Genomic DNA, 18,609 nt, shown 5'->3' on the forward strand with positions numbered 1-18,609 from the left:
TCCATTAAATACTCATAGCACTTACTCTTTTTTTTTTTTTTAGAAGTTTTTGGTACAATACATCTCAACGTGTGGACACATCTCTTGTTGTGGTTCCCTCCTAACCCCACTTCTCTACACCCTCCTCCTGTCTGCACATGCTAGCGAAGCTGTTAGCGACATTTGGTCTGTTTCTGTTTCCCTCCCCAGCCTCCTCTCCCCTCGCCTTCTTCACCACATCCCCTTCCACTGGTCTCACTCCTTATTAGCATGAAGTCCCTTTTCTTTTCTATTTTCTCTGAAGCTTCTTCATAGGAGAGAAAACATAAGACCCTTGACTTCTTGAGACTGGCTGATTTTCCTTAGCATAATGTGCTCTAAATTCATCCATTTCCTAGCCTTTATTGTTGTTAGCAGGACACAACCAATGGCCCAATATCAGTACTTCTGTGAGATTTAGACTCAAATGTTACTACAGTTGGTCTTTATTGGCCCTGTCTTTGGAGTGTGAAGAATAGCTCTTACCACCACATACCCTTTCTTCAGTTCAGTGGTTTCTGAAAATCTCTGATCAAAAACTGGGGGAAACATACTTGTGTAGTTTCTATGTTCCCTAAGGCAGCAAACATCATCCTCAAAGAAGCCACAGAGCCTCAGAAGCCTACCTCTGCCAGAACATGTGCCCAGTTTACACTAAACCCCTTCTTCCATGTGAAACATCAGGATGCAGGTTAATTTCACAGCTGCCCCAGAACAGCAGGGAGGGATTTGCTTTTCACTTATATAACAGGAATTGCTATTAAGTTGGTTTTCTTAGAACAAAGAAACAGCCTCAAAGGTAAATTCAGGTCTCTTTCGTTAGTAAAATTGAACAGCTGGAAGCTTTGAAATAAGTGTTTTTGTACTTTTGCCCATCAAGGTTTTAAAAAGCCCTGTGTCTGAACATACCTCTTGCTATGCTTAACTATTTGAGAGGCAACTGAGGTTTCAGGCAGAAGCAGGAAGCCTGCGATTGCTCCAGTTGAGATCTAAGCTGACTTAACACATCTAAGCATTGCAATTTATAGCCTGGGATCCTAACAGCAGAGAAAAATCAATGCCCTTTCTGAAAACGCTTTAGATAGACTTCAGCCATTTCACAGATGGTCCAGTATTAGGTTGGGTTGCAGAAGAGGTGTGGGGTGGAGGTAAGAGGTGAGGTCATCATAAGAAATAATTCTTGCTATTAAGGGATTAAAATACAGCTAGAGAGAATAACATAAATATAGGAACTAAAATAGGTTTATGTGCTGACTGCCAAGTAAGCTGAATAGAGAATGAGATGTGATGTAAACGTTTAGAGGAAAGATTGATTAATTCTTGAGATTTTATTTGTGTAAACCTTAAATATCATATTAGATAAAATTTGAGAAATCATGGAATTTGTCAGAGAAGTGGGCCAGTTGCTTATATCAAGGAAACATTAAGCCAGGTATTGTGGCACACACCAGTAATCTCAGTACTTAAGAGGCTGAGACAGGAGGATCACAGGTTTAAGACCAGGCTCAGCACCTTAGCAAGACTCTGGTTTTTGGGGTTTTTTTTGTTGTTGTTGTTTGTTTGTTTTGGTACTGGGGATGGAACCCAGGGTCATTCTACCTCCGAGCTACACCCCTAGCCCTATGTTTTTTATTCTTTATTTTGAAACAGGGTTTCACTGAGTTGCAAAGGGCCTCACTAAGTAGCTGAGGCTGAGGCTGTCTGAGAACCGCGATCCTCTTGTCGCAGCCTCCCAAATGCTGGGATTACAAGTGTGCGCCACCATGCCCAGCTGAGACTTTGTTTTAAAAGAAAAAGATAAAAGGGCTGGGGGCATAGCTTAGAGGTGGAGCATCTTGAATTTGAGGTAGAATCCCCATGTACTCCCCCCAAGAATAGACATGAAACATGAACATATATATAAATTGCCTACGGTATGACATCATTTTATATTTTCATTTAAAGTATTTATGAGCACCCTGAGTGATTATAGTATTCTATTTATGTTTTGAGGCCACTTCTTCTCACCACAAAATGAATCTTGAGCTGTTATATGATTCAAATTTAATCACCTTAGGTTTCTAACCATTTTAAAACTTGGGAGCAGTTCTTTTTGTTCAGGTATCAAGGTGCGAAGCAGATGACCCCGGAGGTGATGTGGATGAGGTTGGCCAGGTCCATGCTCACCGTCCGCCAGGACTATGTACACCATGCTGCTGCTAAGGGAGCACTGGTTCAGAACTGGTGCTGAGTGGTGCTTCTTGCTCTGTATGTCAGTTCACTCCAGAAGCTGGGGCAACAAAGGCAAATCGACCAGGGTCCTACTTTCAGAAACTGGGCAGGTGAAGGTTAACATGTAAATGGCGAACCTGAGCCGTCTTCTCTGTGAGTGTGGTATTGAAGTCAGTCAGAAAATGACAGGCTCATTACTGGGACCAGGAGGGGAGGATCAGTCAGTGAGGCTTCTGGAGACCTTGACCTGAGTAGAGTTTTGAAGGTCAAGTAGCAGTTCATCAGCTGAGAAGCCTCTGCAGGATGTGTGGCCACTTTGTGTCAAGGGTCTGATGTAAGAAGAAGAGAAAATCGGCAGTAGTTTGATAATTACTATCAACTGGCTAGAACATAGAAAGGGATGGGAGAAAGGCTGTAGTAGAAGCAGTGGCTTTATTCCTTAGAGTTAGGACTTTCAGGACAAAGCCCAGTAAGTTCTTTAGCAGGAGTGACCTGAACAGATGATATTTTAGTTCGTGCTACTAGCCAATGCACAGAATGTTACTCTAGGCCAGTTGTGCAGCTAAACGTTTTCCATGCATTATCTCATTGAATGAACACAAATTCCATGTGCGTTGGATGTGGTTATTGTATCCTAGAAGGAAAGATCCTAGAAGTTATTGATCCTAGAAGGAAAGAAAGGACAACTTAAATGGGGTGATTGGGGAAAGGTTGATAAACGGTTTGTTTATCAAACTGTGGGTCAGGTTAAAGATGTGGAACTGCTTTGGGCTACAAACAATGGGAACCTTTGCCACTCTTTCAACTACAGGGTGAAGAGAGAAGTTGGACTGGAACCACCAAGCAAGAGCTATGGCTTTCCAAGAGAGGACTTAGCCAGTGCTGAGTTCTGTCCAAATGGGAAAGGGCCAGAGGAACATGTACACTGACCTTGCTTTTTCCCTTTCTGATTCTTGGTCAGTACATTTCCCTTGACCAAACTCCACTCAAGGCTATAGGACCCCCTCCCCAATAAAAAGAGTAAATCTGAGGGCCAAAGTGGCGATGGCTGTGAGGACAAAAAGAAGGAAATGGATTAGAGATGGTGGAGACAGAGTAGATAGGACTGTGGACCTCAGTTGCCTTCCTATCCTAATATAGAACACACACACTTAGATCCTTCACAGAATGAAAACTCTGATAATCCGTCTATATGGTGATTGTGATATGTATTTAGTTCATGGAATTAAGAAATTATTGAAGTTATCTCTCAAATTCTCTGTTTGGGAGATTTCACTTGTGAAATTTAATTACTATGCTAGCAATGCCCAACTCCAATTTCAGGGTAGTTAAGGTTGGTATCAGATGTCAAAAACCATGTTTAAAATCATCCAAATAAAGCCAACACGTGTACTTTTCTTAGTAATTTGCCTAGTTATTATATCTGAATTTCTGGATTGGGTACAGTGTGTATATTCCAAAATATAAAATGACTTCTCCACAAAAAGTATATAGAAAAGAAAAAAAACTAAAATCATAATTGAAAATAATTCCAAAACAATAATGGGTAGTAACCATAAAATTAAAAGTATTACAGTAATTCCAGTGACCCAAACCTTTTCCCCTTAAAATGATTAAAAATATTACCTCAGTAAAGTGCACTCACTTAGGTGGGCACTTACTGTATAAAACAAAAACCTCTTAATTCGAGTTTGAAAATATTTGCCTATTTTCATCTCATGAAACATTTTAAAAATTCGCTTATTCAGGGTATTTCAAGGAGCTTTTTAAAATTTTTAAATGAATGTTATATATTACATGTTCTTCCAATTGACTTTAACCAAACCTCTGGTTTGAGGTTTATGGAGCCTCAGGATCCTGTAAGATACATAAGCTTCCCCCAACCCATAAACAGTTTCCATTTCCAGCTGTCACTCTGCAAGCCTTCACAGCCACCTAGCAGACTGCTCTGGTTCTGGGCTCCTGCCTCCTTCTGTTTGCACTTTACAACAAACCAACAAACACAGACTATAACAAGGACTCAAATTTTAGCAACCAGACCCTATCTAGAAGATTTCCAAGCATTTCCCCCACAGTACTTTCCTATCAATTTCTCTCTTTTCCTTAAGGTCTTTCTGGTTGCTCTGAGACCCTCTAGACAACTCAGTCATTTCTCTAGTTTATTCACATGTTTGGAATCTCTCAACAGTATAACCAGCTCATGTTTCCCTAGCTTCTCCTCCTTGCCTCACTGGACCTCGTCCCTCTCTCTCACCAGGCACTAGTGTGGACCTTGGACCTGCTGGGTCTAAGCCACCACACACCTAGGCCCCAGGCTCATACCCAAGTTTCCAGTCTTTCTGGAGAAAAAGTTGCACTGTCTGAATTCAAATCCTGTCATGGCCACTTATTACTTTGTGACCAAACGTTTTTCAGGCACATTAGCTTTCTTTCTGTTAAATTGGGATACAATAATCACACTATATCCTAAGTTGTTGTAACAATTAAATAATATACTATATTTAAAACCCTGAGAGTACCTAGCAGATTAAAAAAAAGATGATAATTGTTCAGTAAATTTTGCCTCTATATTATAAACACTAGCATATCTGCTGATATCTATGTCTTTGTATTATGTATAAGAAGTCCAGGGAAGAACACTGTTATAGTTTGAATGTGTCCCCTGAAACTTCAAATGTTTTAAACTTAATCCCCAAATGGATATGTTAATATTATTTGGAGGTGAGACCTCTGGAAAATAATCAGGATTAGATGAGGTCTTGAGGGTGGTGCCCTCATGAGTGCATTAGTGGCTTTACATGAAGAAAAAGAACTTGTGATCCTAGTACCTTGGATGCTGAGATAGGAAGATCCAGATTCCAGACCAGCCTCAGCAAATTAGATAAAAAATTTTAAGATAAAAAAATGAAATCAGGCTGGGAGTGTAGCTCAGGGTTAGAATGTCCTTGAGTACAAAATAAGAAAAAAAGGAGAAGGAGAAAGAGAAGGAGAAGGAGAAAAAGAAGAAGGAGAAGGAGGAGGAAGAGGAGGAAGAGGAGGAGGAGGAAGAGGAGGAGGAAGAAGAGGAGGAGGAGGAGGAGGAGGAGGAGGAGGAGGAGGAGGAGGAGGAGGAGGAGAAATAAATCTGAATAATGAGCACACTTGCTCTGTCTGGCCCTGTGCTGCCCTCTGAGGCTGCGAGAAAGCCCTTCCTGTTTACCACATGTCTGCAGATGATGGTACCCTGCTCTCTACCTCCCTGCCTCAGACTGCCAGCCTTTGAGTTTCTCAGCCTCAGGGTGATTGTTGTTTGTTTGTTTCCAACAGAAAACATACTGAAACATTGCACCTTCCCTCTACTTAAAAAAAAAAATATGAAAGGAAATGTGAATGATTTTCTCATAAGACTCCCATAGAAACATTTGTTGTAATGTCTTATTTTAAAAGCTAAAGACAGCTGGGCGTGGTGGCGCACGCTTGTAATCCCCGTGCTTGGGAGGCTGAGACAGGAGGATCACACAGGTTTGAAGCCAGCCTCAGCTACTTAGTGAGTCTCTCAGCAACTTAGTGAGACCCTGTTTCCAAATAAAATATAAAATAGGTCTGGGAGTATAGCCCAGAGGTAGAAAGCCTCTGGGTCCCACCCCCAGTACCACCAAAAAAAAAAAAAAAAAAAAAAAAAAAAAGCTAGAGACATACATTAATAAAGGAGAACATCTCAGTTTGTAGAAAAGTGACAATTTTTATCATTAACTTATTTTATCTCAGTGAAATCAATTAGTAAAATGGACAAACAAAAAAAAATAAAAGCTAAAGACACTAATAATAGAATCATGTATTTTCATCTCAAATATTCTTTCTGTATGATATAGATCATAGTTTGACTTTTTACCTGTAAAGCACAATTTATACCTCTGGCAAAAAAAAAAAAAATCACAAAAAATTCTTAGCTTATTTGACCCAATTCTAGTTGTAATTATATATATATATGCACATACTTTTTTTTTTTACAGATACTGATTGAAGCTCTTACAGTGTTTTGGGTATTTATTAATAAACATATATAAGCAAATGCCTTAAAAGTTAAATTATGTCTTCATAAAACTTAGATATTATGATGAATTTATTATTTTTTTTACTTTTAATTCCTAAAAATGAGAAACAAATTAGCATGGATATGGAAATTCACCCACACTGCCAATTTAGTCAGGTTATGAAATTCGTTTTCTATATTGTGTCATCAGCATTGGAATAATAACCATGAGTTTCATTAACTGAGAAGCTGAAACTAGAAAACGAAATGTAAGCCAGCCAACCATGAAAATGATGAAATATCCACATATACCCTGTGGAAAATGATTTTGCGTTCTCTGCTAATGCATGTGTCATCGGATGGGATTGTTAAGGTAGAATTACTTAATTAAAGGGATGTTTAAGAATTTGTAGCCAGGCATGGTGGTGCATACCTATTATCCCAGTCCTTGGGAGACTGAGTTAAGAAGGAAGATTGCATGTTTGAGGACCGCCTCAGCAACATAGAGAGATTCTCAGCAACCCAGAGAGACCCTGTTTGAAAATAAAATGGGGCTGTGGGGGTGTGGGTTAAAATTAGAATGTGTATGAGTTCAATCCCCAGTATTACACATACATATACCAAAAAAGAAGAATTTGTGCATGTATGGTCTTGCATTTAATAAACAGAATATTTTAGTAGTACTGTGATAGGATCCCTAAGTTTTGGTACTTGGATGAATCCCAAAGTTAACTTAGTCTGACACATAGGTCAGTCAGCAAACCTTTTCAAAGGGCTAGATACTATACATTGTAGCCTTTTGGATCATGCCAGCTCTATCAACTACTCAGCTCAGCTGTTTAATGCAAAATCTGCCCTGGCCATACATGAATAAGTGAGTGTAGCTGTTTTTTTTTTTAAAAAAGTTATTCACAGAGCCAGATGGCTTTCTATTAGACCATATCTGGCTGACCCCAGATCTTAGCCCCTTCATTGTACATAAGACCAAGGCTAGAGGGCTTCCATAACTTAATTGAGAAGACCCAGTTAGCCAAGTACTGCCAAAGCCACCAAAGTGGTATTTAGTTTTGCCATATCAGAACCCTTTCAGTACACAGACTGACAGGCAATTGAAAGCACATTTCTCATATAGTATTCAGCTGAGGAATTCTAATTAGGATTACCACATCTATTAATTTAATTAATGCTGTTTTAGCAGTATTTGTGTAGAAGGTTTTATCTTCTATGCAGCAATAGAAAAAAGTTAAAATTCATATTTGAAAGTTAATTACTTGAGTATTTTCTTTCTTCTTTGGAATATCTTATTACAGTGTTATAATAATTTATGTGATTTAAAATAAAAAATAACTTTGCCTTTAGGAGAGAATGTAATTTGTAGATATAAAAATAATTGGTATAATTAATAGATCAGATTAAATTAAAATATTGCTTCAATATTTAGATGTCTCTGGACATTCACTTTATTAGCACCTATTTTCAAAAAGTACTCTTATTTTGTAGGAAAACCAGCAAATACTAATGAAAACATTTTTAAGGGATTTTGGTACCTTATAAGGAGTGCCTTCTGTTAAAGTAGAAGTCTGGATGAAAGCTAAAACAAAGATGATACAGTCAAAGAAAATGAAAAGATGCTATAATTGTAATCTTGAAACTGCTTTTCACTTTAAACAATACAGCATGTTGTTAAATGTATAAAAATCACAGACCTATCCTCAAGATGCCCTGATTTCCTGGAAAGGATCCTCTTCTTACAACAGCAAACAATGAGGAATCAGAGAGTATCCAACTTTCACAGTGATTCTATGGCAAAATTGAACATATAAGTCTTTCGCTGTTAGTTTCACAGTAGGAATGCTCCAATTAAACTTTGTTACAGTAAAATTAATTTCAATAAGGAGGCTCATTTATTATCTAGACTGTATTTTGAAAATGATTACATTGTGCCATGTACAAACATGAGACCAGTGTAATAACCCTGCAAGAGACCATGTCAGCAAAGACCTAAGGAGGAGGGAAGAAGAGAAGGTGTACAGTAAAATCTATCAGATGTTGTGGTTTTGTAAGTGGAAGAAACAAGACTTTCTACTATGAAACAGCTTTGGGGAACCAATGGATGGAAGTACACATGGTGATACGTTATAGACACTGGAAGAGTAATGGAGGCAGGAGAAATGTTTAAGATGGAAAACGAAGGAAGACCTAAGTGGACTCTTTTTAGACAGACGTTTTAGAGTAAGATGGATGCTAGAGACATCAATTTGGAATCATCAGCACTGAAGCCATGGGAACAAATAGGTTTATCCAAAGGAGACTTGTCAAGTACACGGGGAAGAGATTACAGTCTAGAACCCTAGAGAACACCAGAAAAAAATCATTTGTTTTGTCCTATTTTGCCTGTCAGTTGTTTACTGATACGCAGTAAAAGCAGCAATGGAGTCTTCACGGAGTTTAAGCACATCATAAGACACTCACTAAAAAGCTTGTAAAATGAATAAGACACCATTTAAACATTATATATAGAAAAGTTCTTGGCTAGTCCCAAGAATTGTGAAATGAGAAAGAAATCTGAAAGCCTTTGTCCGCTTCTCCCCCGTGCACCTGCCGGTGGAATCCAGAGTCCTTGAGTCCTTCCCCACAGAAATGCCTGATGGTAAAATATGAGGTAGTTCATGTATTTTTGGAGTTAAGAAGAAGAGATGCCTTCACCCAGAAATAATTATTTTGTAATTAAGAGCAAGAGACATTCTGATTGTCAGGTGAATGAAATGTGTTTAGAGAAAGGTGTGGGCACAGCTGAAATAAAAAATGAAAACAGGCACAAATAGGGGATCCCTGTCTGGAAAAGCTCTGAAAAAGCCAATGAAACCCCTATATACCGTATTTTAATTGACTGCTGTAAATCCATCTAGTTTTTGTCATTATTAATTAGAAAAAAAAAAAACCAATGGTACCAGTTCCTTCTGAATTTCTTGGACAAAGCAGAGACATAGAATTTCTCCTTTCCAAATCCTTATCCTAGATTCAGCAATTTTCTCTGTCAAGTTAGATTACTAGGTTCCCAATCAATTTTACCAACTATGACAAAAGATGTGTTGAACATGAAACAATAATTATATACAAAAATCTGCTAATGGACCATTCTATATGACACATTTACACTCAAACCATTTTAAAAATACACCAAGAAGCTAGGCACCATGGGACATGCCTGTAATCCTATGTCAGGTGTGGTGATGGATACTTGCGATCCCAGTACTTGGGAAGCTGAGACAAGAGGATCACAGATTCAAGGACAGCCTCGTCAAGCAGTGAGTCCTCATTCTAAAACAAAAATAAAAATAGGCTGGGGATGTAGCTCAGAGGTTTATTCTCCACTTCTACTAACTACTACTACTACTACTACTACTACTACTACTACTACTGCTACTGCTACATTCTCTCTCTCTCTCTCTCTCTCTAATATATAATACCTTTGTACAGCTAAAAGAACTTTGAGTTTATGGGGAACCTACAACTGTTTACTAGTAAAATGTATTTGTTCTTGGACCCTTGTGTTATCTTCCCTGTATTAGTTCTGGGTGTGGCTGTAGTGCAGCCATGAGGTCATCCTACTGTCTGTTTCTTGTTGGGAACGAACCAGATCTATCTGAAGCTCAAGGATAAATATGAGCCAGAGGGGAAATTTCAGAAGGAATCATGTACGGATGACTATTACAAACCTGAGTTGGGTGTGGTGGTACGTGTCTACCATCCCAGTACTGAGACAAGAGAATCACAAGTTTGAGGACCCCCAAGTTTACCAAGTTGTAAGACCCTCTTCCAGATTCTCTAATGTGCATGATGTCTATTTACAAACATATCCAAGTCAATCACTAAGCCAAATATGAGAAGGAGGGAGGGGGGGAGAAAATGGGGCAGGGATTGGGTAAGGGCTAATTGGGTGATGTGTGCACATATGTCTCCACTATCTTTTATCCCATTAAGATGTATGACTACAGTGCACCAGTAAAATATTTTAAAAAGAAAAGGCTATGGGGCTGAATAAGCCATTGATCCAATACGAAAAAAATAAAAAATAAAAATAGAATTGGGGTATAGCTTGGAGGTAAAATAACAGTACTTAGGAGGCTGAAACAAGAGAATCACAAGTTTGAGGACCCCCTCACCAAGTAGTGAGACCCCGTTGGACAAAAATTAAAGATAGGGTTAGGGTATAGCTTGGAGGGAAAATGCCTCTGGGTTCAATCCCCTGTACCAAAAACCAAATCAAAACATGACATTAGCCACAAGGGACTGCACTGTGAATACCTTTGAGAAAACACTGGTTTGAATGTACTCCTAGATAAAAACCAACATTTAAAGATAAGTGAGTGAAGGTCCCAAGCCATTCCTGGCTAACTATGCTATACCAGAGAAGTAACAGGAGAACATTTTAAAGAAAGGGAGTGGCCTCTAGTCCAATGCAGCAGAGAAAACCTTTGAGGTCAGGCCTGAAGAGTCTCCACTGTTGGACGTTAAAGGACTGATCTGCTTAGGCAAGTGTGGGAAGCACTGTCCTGTGATTTATTTTGTGTCCCTGCCAGAGGTGAGAACCAGGCTCAAGGTGGCAGCAGATGTCATCTCTAAGATGGCCATCTTATAGCAATATGAAAAGGAATTCTCTCATTGGTAAGTGGTTAGCTATAAAGCTTCTTAATTCCTCCAGAGATGGAAGGATCTGCTGCACTAGTATTAAGGCAATCCAACTTTTAATCACTGACAGTAGAATTTGAATAGCAGGATTTCTCCCCAACTCCAAGGTCTTGCATTAGTTAGAAATGTTCAGCTGGGTACACTGAATAGTTATGTAAGCTGTTTAGGTGCCCATATGAACCTGCTTCCTTCGTCTGCACAGACTTAGCCAAAGCAACAATATAAAAATAACCTATACTCATCTGGTTAGCATTTCACTTTGCTTTTTGACTTTTAATTCAAACTAAACATTAATATAAGAAGTTTTGATAATAACCCATGAACTTCATCGTTTTTAAAAGGTAGTGTAGCTCTCTCCCTGTAGTGTAACCATAGCAACTGACAAGGAACAGAGAAAGAAAGCTTTCACACATGCTGTGCTAATTAATCCTGTCCTACAGTTTTCCTTCAGCTGGAGGATGCAGTTTAATAAATCTTGCATGAGTAAGCGTGTTTTGATGCATGAACCATAAAAAGACATAGCATTATCTTTACCAAAAATATTTGGCAAATGTAGTTATGTATTCATACTTTGTGGTATTTTTTGACCCATTGTTTTAATAATTCACTCCATTCCTAAAATATTTTGGGATTTATTTACCTTACTAATCAAACAGAAACATCTTTGCTCAGCAACATAGTGAGGCCCTTGGCAACTTATGGAGATCATGTTTCAAAATAAAATATAAACGAGGGCTCAAAGTGTAGCTCAGAAGCAGAATATGCCTAGGTTAAATACCCAGTAACATATACACCCGTACACTAAGAACTATGTGCATGTGTGTTTGGGTCACATTGACCTCACTATGATGCATAATTAAATGCACTTGTAAAAGTATTGAAAGAAAGAAAAAGAGAATATTAGTTAATAGTTTGAAAAGTTAGATACTAAAACTCATTTGCATTGTGCCTGTGGTACACATCTGTAATCCCAGGACTTGGCAGACTGAGAGAAGAGGATTGCTTAGGGTTGAAGTCAGCCTCATCAACTTAGCAAGTCTCTCAGCAACTTAGTAAGACTCCTGTTCAAAAAAGAAAAAAAAATAGGAGTGTGTAGCTCAGAGGTAGAATGCCCCTGAGTTCAATCTCTAGCGCCACAAAACAAAACAAAACAAAACAAAACAAAACAAAACAAAACAAAAAAATGGGAAGGAAAGAAGAAAGAAAGAAAACATATTTACACTGTTGCTTTGGAAGTTATGTGTCCTATCTGAATGAGAGTGGGGCATTCTTTGACCTGAGCATGTGGGAAAGAAGAGAAGAATGGAGACTAAGAACTTTTTCTGTTTATATTTTCCACAAATATCAGACCAATTTAATAAACTTATATTTGATCTGAAATTATGTGTAATTATTTTCATTTATATTATTCCTAGGTTATTTTGAGATCTGATTTTCTCTTTAGAGACAGGAATGTCACAAGTTTTTCATAACAGACTGGTCATCTGAGCTGTCAAATAAAATCTCATGTATTTTTATACTCTTTGCCCTCTGGCCTCAATTCCTGATGACAGAGCCTTGAGAAAACCAAGGGAATCCAGCCCAGGAGGATTTTTTTTTCCTGCACCCATTTGTCTTGACAACAACATATGGAATGAGTCAGAACCTATTTCAGGACCTGTGCTTAGCTCTTTGGTCTCTGTAGAAGCAGAGTCATTTGAAGAACCAGACCTTTTGATGGGGTTACCAAATCTGGAGCTACTTTCCCATCCAGATTATCTGAGCTCTTGTCCAGTTGGCCTGAGTTGAGCTAGGATAAAGCTTTCAGAATAAATAAGAGGTGGATAGGGAAATCTATCATTGAAAATGGTTGTTCTAGTTTATGTGCAGGAAAAACAAGTACCATGAATAAATATGTTTATATACAATTTGTGGTGTGTGTGTGTGTGTGTGTGTGTGTGTGTGTGTGTGTGTGTGTTAGTAGCGATTGAACCCAGGGACATTCTACCTTTGAGCTATATCCCTAGCCCTATTTTTATTCTTTATTTTGAAACAGAGTCTCAATAAATTGTGGAGGGCCTCAATAAGTAGCTGAGGCGGGCTGCAAACCGTGAGATCCTCCTTGTCTCAGCCTTCCCAAGTACTGGGATTATAAGTGTGTGCCACCAAGCTGGGCAATCTATACATTTTCATATGGAATACTTTAGTCATTAACCAATTTAGAATATTCCATTAGATTACTATAAGAACTAGACTGTGGAAAAGAAGCGAGCAGTTGTAACCATGGTGGAATTCATTAGAAATTCTCCTCTCACCTGCTGTTCTATTAATTTTAAAATTTGCATAGAGTATGGAAAATGGAGTGCTGTGTTTAATAAACAGAAAAAAGCCATGTTCCTAAATCCTACATAAAATTTTAAGTAACTAGAACATTAAAATGAGTAGCTGAAGATGGGTTCACTATAAAAATGTTTTATGTGCTTTAAGCATCACAGTGGCTAATAGTACTTTATATTTATCATGTTTGTCAGCTTTCCATTGATGTGAAAAATGCTTGAGATAATCAACCTAAAGGGATGATCCAGATTCCTTTTGGTCCAGTTTCAGAGGTTTCACTCTATGTTAGGTGGGTTTCAGGTCTATGCCAAGGCAGAAAAGGATGGAAGCACATGGAGGAGCAATGCCACTCACCTTGTGACAGCTAAGAAGTACAAAAAGATGATAGATGATAGATAGGTGATAGATAGATAGATAAATAGATGATAGATAGATAGATAGATAGATAGATAGATAGATAGATAGATAGATAGCAGATACCCGTGTTCCAGTACCCCTTTCAGGGGCATGTCCCCAAGGACCATACCTCCTTCCATGAGGTCCTACATCCCACGAGTCTCATTGTCTCCTGGTGGTTCCATAGTTTGAAGACCAAGCTGTTAACCCATGGGCCTGTGGGGGACACTCCATATCCAAACTACAGCATTTTTTATTTATGAACATAACCAGATAAATAGCTATCAGTTTCTTTCTTTTAAAAATCGTATCTATAGATTCTGTGATTTTAAAATGACATATTCACATACAAAACATCTTATCTTATATGGAGAATTCCAGTGTCAGTCTCAATATCCTATATGGGAAGGGGACCATGGGGACGGAGCTGGGGAGAGCCCACCAAGTGCTGTGTGCTTATATATCACTATCACTATAAGCTACATTGTGATGTGAGACTAAGTATAAGAAAATGGTTAATCCTGTTCTTTGGAGGTAACTGCTGAAGGCACTTAAATATATTTTCTGCCAATCTTTTTTCTATGCATGAGTATTTGTAGTTATGAGGCCAAACTGCATAAACCTTTTTACTTAACATATGATTATGATCATTTCCCCAGTTTTTATTTATTTATTATTATTATTTTGTGGTACTGGGGTGGAACCCAGAGGCTTTCTATCTCCTGGCTATACTCCCAGACCTATTTTCTATTTTATTTGGTATTTTGATCATTATTAGCAGATATTCAAAACATAAATATTATGTTTTACTCAATCTTTGTTAATCTCGACATTGCCTTAGTGATTCTAATGTAGTGTGTTTGACCTTTTAACATTGTTCAGCATTCAATTTTAAACTCCCTGTTCTGTTAATGTCCATTTAATTTATGTTTCATGTAACCCACAGGTCTTGCAAGAGCAAAATCTGTCCCCAGCCACACCTACTCCAATGAAGTGGTTACATTGTGGTACAGACCTCCAGATGTCCTCCTGGGCTCCACAGAATACTCCACCTGCCTTGACATGTGGTGAGAAATGGAACTTTTACTCCAGCTAATCTATGTATAGTGCTGGGTCTGGGTCAAGCCTAGACAAACATCTTTAACAGTTTGGATGAAGATTAATGGTGCAGGATTGTTGCCTGTGTGGGGCAATGCTACTGGATTTTATAAAAACATAATTGGGAATGTTCTCTAATCAGTCTGCTTGCAGATGGTGTCTGGTAATGGTTCTTGATAGACAGGGGCAGAGATATTTTTCTGTCAGTACTGTGATTTTTCTCCCTAAGGGTCTTAATTTGTGGTTTTATTTTATGACAAGGGATATATAACTCCATACAGTAGTATATTTGGAAATAGCAGAGAGCATATTTAAATTCTCAGCAATGCTTAGGTAACTTTTTTTGTGTGTAATACTGGGAATACACCCCAGGGGCATTCTATATCCAAGTTACACCCCCACCCCTATTTTTTTATTCTTTATTTTGAAAAGGGTCTCACTGAGTTGCAAAGGACCTCTATAAGTAGCTGAGGTTGTCCACAAACTGTGACCCTTCTGGATCAGACTCCCAAATGCTGGGCTTACAAGCATGTGCCACCACGCCTGGCTTTAGGTAACATTTTTGACCTGAAAAGTTTGATGTAAATGTTAAGACAATAGATTGGTTCACAAGATATCTCCCGAAAGTGGTTGATACCCATTATCCAAAAAATTAATGCTTACATAAAAATGTCATAAGTTTAATTTCAGTAGTCTCAGTTTTATTAAATAGCTCAGTACAGCTTAAAAATCTATTTAATGAGGTTCAATGACTGGCAAGATTTAATACATAATTATTATTAATAGTAAACTATTCTGAGTTCACACCCATGTTATATAAATGTAATAATCACTTGTGAGAAGAATCTTATTTTGAGCACTCAGGACCGGTTCAGTAGCGGCTGTCAAACATGCCTTACATTCACAGAAACATCTTTTTTCTAGACTCACAGTTGTTCTCAAAGTAAAACTATTCTCATAGCGCATGGCAGTCTTATAATGGGAATCATTTTCCCTGAATGGTTATGCCTCTGTATATTCAGCTGCATGATCATATAATGTTTATGACTTCAGTAAAACTTCATCACGCATTGTTTATCTTAGGCTGTGTACATCCCTCACTGTTTTGCCCCCAGTAACCTTGGCTTTTAGTGAATCAGGCTGTGACGAGGCCAGGCTTTCCCCTGATTTATTTGATCTAAATATTTTATGGTAAGAAAACAATCAAGTTTCTTACTATGTGGAGAAAAGATGAGATTTTCTTAATTGACCTTCCAGCAACCTTTCTAGGAAGGGGATTTGGGGATCTGTAGAGGCACCGAAAATATATGCCACATTTTATTTTCATGTGGATTTCTTTATTTGTTGTAGGGTATATCTCTGTAGCTTTCAATAAGAAAATCGTGGTCAAGGGTGGGCGTGGTGGCGCACGCTTGTAATCCCCGCGCTTGGGAGGCAGAGACAGGATTGTGCAGGTTCGAAGCCAGCCGCCCTGGCTTAAGAGACTCTGTTTTCAAATAAAAATATAGAATAGGTCTGGGAGTGTAGCCCGGAGGTAGAAGGGCTTCCAGGAATCCCAATACCACCAAAAAAAAAATTTTTTTTTTGGTCATCACACATCCTAAGATCTCTTGTCATAAATTGTGCAATGCCTTACAATAAGTCCTGTACCATTTAAATCATATTCTAAAATGCTGAGAATAAAGATCATCTACCATTGAGGAGCTGAGCTCATTTGTTTTTTCATCATATTTCCTAGCTTTACACAGTTACTTTTTTTTAACCAAGGATAGGCAGGTTCTTGGGCAAAAATATATATTTAGCTAATTAGTTGTAATGGAGGAAGCGGTTGGATCAAAGGCTGGTGAACATCTTAGGATCTCAGTACTCTCATTCCCTTCCTCTTTCTGCCTGTATTTGGGAGTTGGCTATGCACATCATTATTACTCAGTATTCTTGAGTTGTGGGGTATTTATCTCTATGTTTTGAGTACAAAAATTTTAGGTTGTCTTTCAATGAGTTCAGTTAAGGACTCTGTTAATAAAACATAGTTTGGAAACATTTGTGGCTTGAAGCCAATTTTGTCTTAGTTACTTGGCAGTTCAGTTAAGACTCTACCCTCCTAGTCAGGAGAAGTTGTTTTAAATATGCTACTGATAATTTTTTCCAAACCTTTAAAATTACTTCTTAAAGTACAAAGAACCTCTTGGATGTTGACTTGCTAATATGTCTGTTTCAGATATATACGTGTGTGTGTGTGTGTGTGTGTGTGTGTTTGTGTGTATGATTTGTTTTCCAGTCTCTACTTCTTTCTTCCTACCCCTTACTTTTTTTTCATGTGGTGTGTGTGTGTGTGTGTGTGTGTGTGTGTGTGTGTTTTCATTCTCTTAAGAAAGATGGCTTAGGCATTTTTTGCTAGCTTGCTTTGAACAGACATAATAGAAGCCTAAGAAGACTGTTATTTAGAAGGAAGGAAAGAAAACTGATAGAAAATAAGAGACCCCAAATGCCTTTTTGTCTACATGCCAAGGTTATTCACTGCCAAATACAAATAGCAAATGTGTTAGATTTGAGCAGCTTTGCTTGCTTATTTCCTCTTCACTTCCAAGCCCTAAGTTCTGAGTTATGTCTGTGCTATGCCTGTCATTTTAAATCTTATTTAATTCCAAGCCATTTTCTGAAAGCCATTTGTTATTATGCTGTAAGTCAGGTAAAAATGTATGTGTTTTTCTAGTTAGAGGGAAGTTCACAGGGCACTGATTTTGCATAATCAACGACATTGAGGCTGGATAGTCAGAGACCTAGAAATGGGACTATAATTGAGTCATGGCTCAGCTGCATCAAAGAGAAGTACAAATATTAACCCACGGACAATAGTGGGGAGGCAGGTGGCAGGAGTTTCAGGCTATTTTTTACAGTTCATTTACCATCCTGGGGCAGCAGGGCATAACTAAAAACTAACGATCCCAACACAGTGTTACATTTTCCAGTTTTCTGTTTAAATAGCCACAGGCAATAAAAATATTAATGAAGACACATACACACTGACATTGTCAGCAAGTGCTGGAAGTAGGAGATGGCCCTGTTAAGATCCCCTTCTCTAGGTTTCCACCTCTGTGGAAATGTGTGAATGCACACATCATCTGAGGACTCCTCGAGGAAGGACTCTTGATACCTTTGTCTCCTTTCGAAAGGCAGATAAAAGCAGAGGAATCAAAATGAACATCGCCCCTCTTAATTCTTGGATTGTATACCTCTTTGAAAGTTAAAGCATAGAAAATCATTGCTAAGCTTCTAAACTAGAAAGGCTTACCAGATTCTGAAAACCACACCGAGGGAAGTGCAGATGTAAAAAGCAGCTTATCTGTGTAATTCTTCCCTGGCCACAGAGATCTGTTCTTGCTGTTGAGGTTATTGCTCTAAATAAACTTTATATTCCATCATGGAAGGTCATACGTATGTTAAGGACTACATTTTTTGTCTCAAGCAGGAAGTTACTTGGGATTATTTGGGGGAATTAATTTTCATTATGAGATGACTAAGTTAGTGTAACTAATAAATGATTGTCCTGTCAAGATCACAGTGCTTTGGGGGAGCCTGGGGTAGCAGCTCCAGTGTGCCCTAACACAGTAGGCAAAGAATGATAGCATGTCAGTCTCTTCCTCTCCCCATCATCTTAGAAGCTAATTAACATATTAACTATGCTTGTCAAAATGTGGGGCAGATCATTTATAAATAAGCCTGTCAAATGTAATGAGATTGCATATTAAATCTCCCATCCCTCTATTACATCTCTGATTTAAGATTAAAATTAATTTATTTAACATTGTAGCAGCTGGGTAGTTAGGGAAAAATTTCCATACCAGTCTTGATATATAGAGAAAACT

General features: G+C 38.2%; 1 protein-coding gene across 4 annotated transcripts in view; it reads left to right on the plus strand.

Moving 5' to 3' along the window:
- CDK14 (cyclin dependent kinase 14) overlaps positions 1 to 18,609 on the plus strand; it is a gene marked incomplete at both ends in the record, with an annotated part of 505,411 nt that overhangs the window by 336,215 nt on the left and 150,587 nt on the right. For 3 of the 4 annotated variants that reach the window (XM_080700879.1, XM_080700881.1, XM_080700882.1), the window contains one exon: positions 14,592 to 14,712. In XM_080700879.1, the coding sequence (XP_080557005.1) occupies positions 14,592 to 14,712 (121 nt within the window). The remainder of the gene's footprint in view (positions 1 to 14,591; positions 14,713 to 18,609) is intronic. The other variant, XM_080700880.1, reaches the window with a different exon arrangement.

The sequence above is a fragment of the Muscardinus avellanarius genome (genome assembly GCF_963383645.1).
Source record: "Muscardinus avellanarius genome assembly, chromosome: 9".
In the NCBI taxonomy this organism is placed as follows: domain Eukaryota; kingdom Metazoa; phylum Chordata; class Mammalia; order Rodentia; family Gliridae; genus Muscardinus; species Muscardinus avellanarius.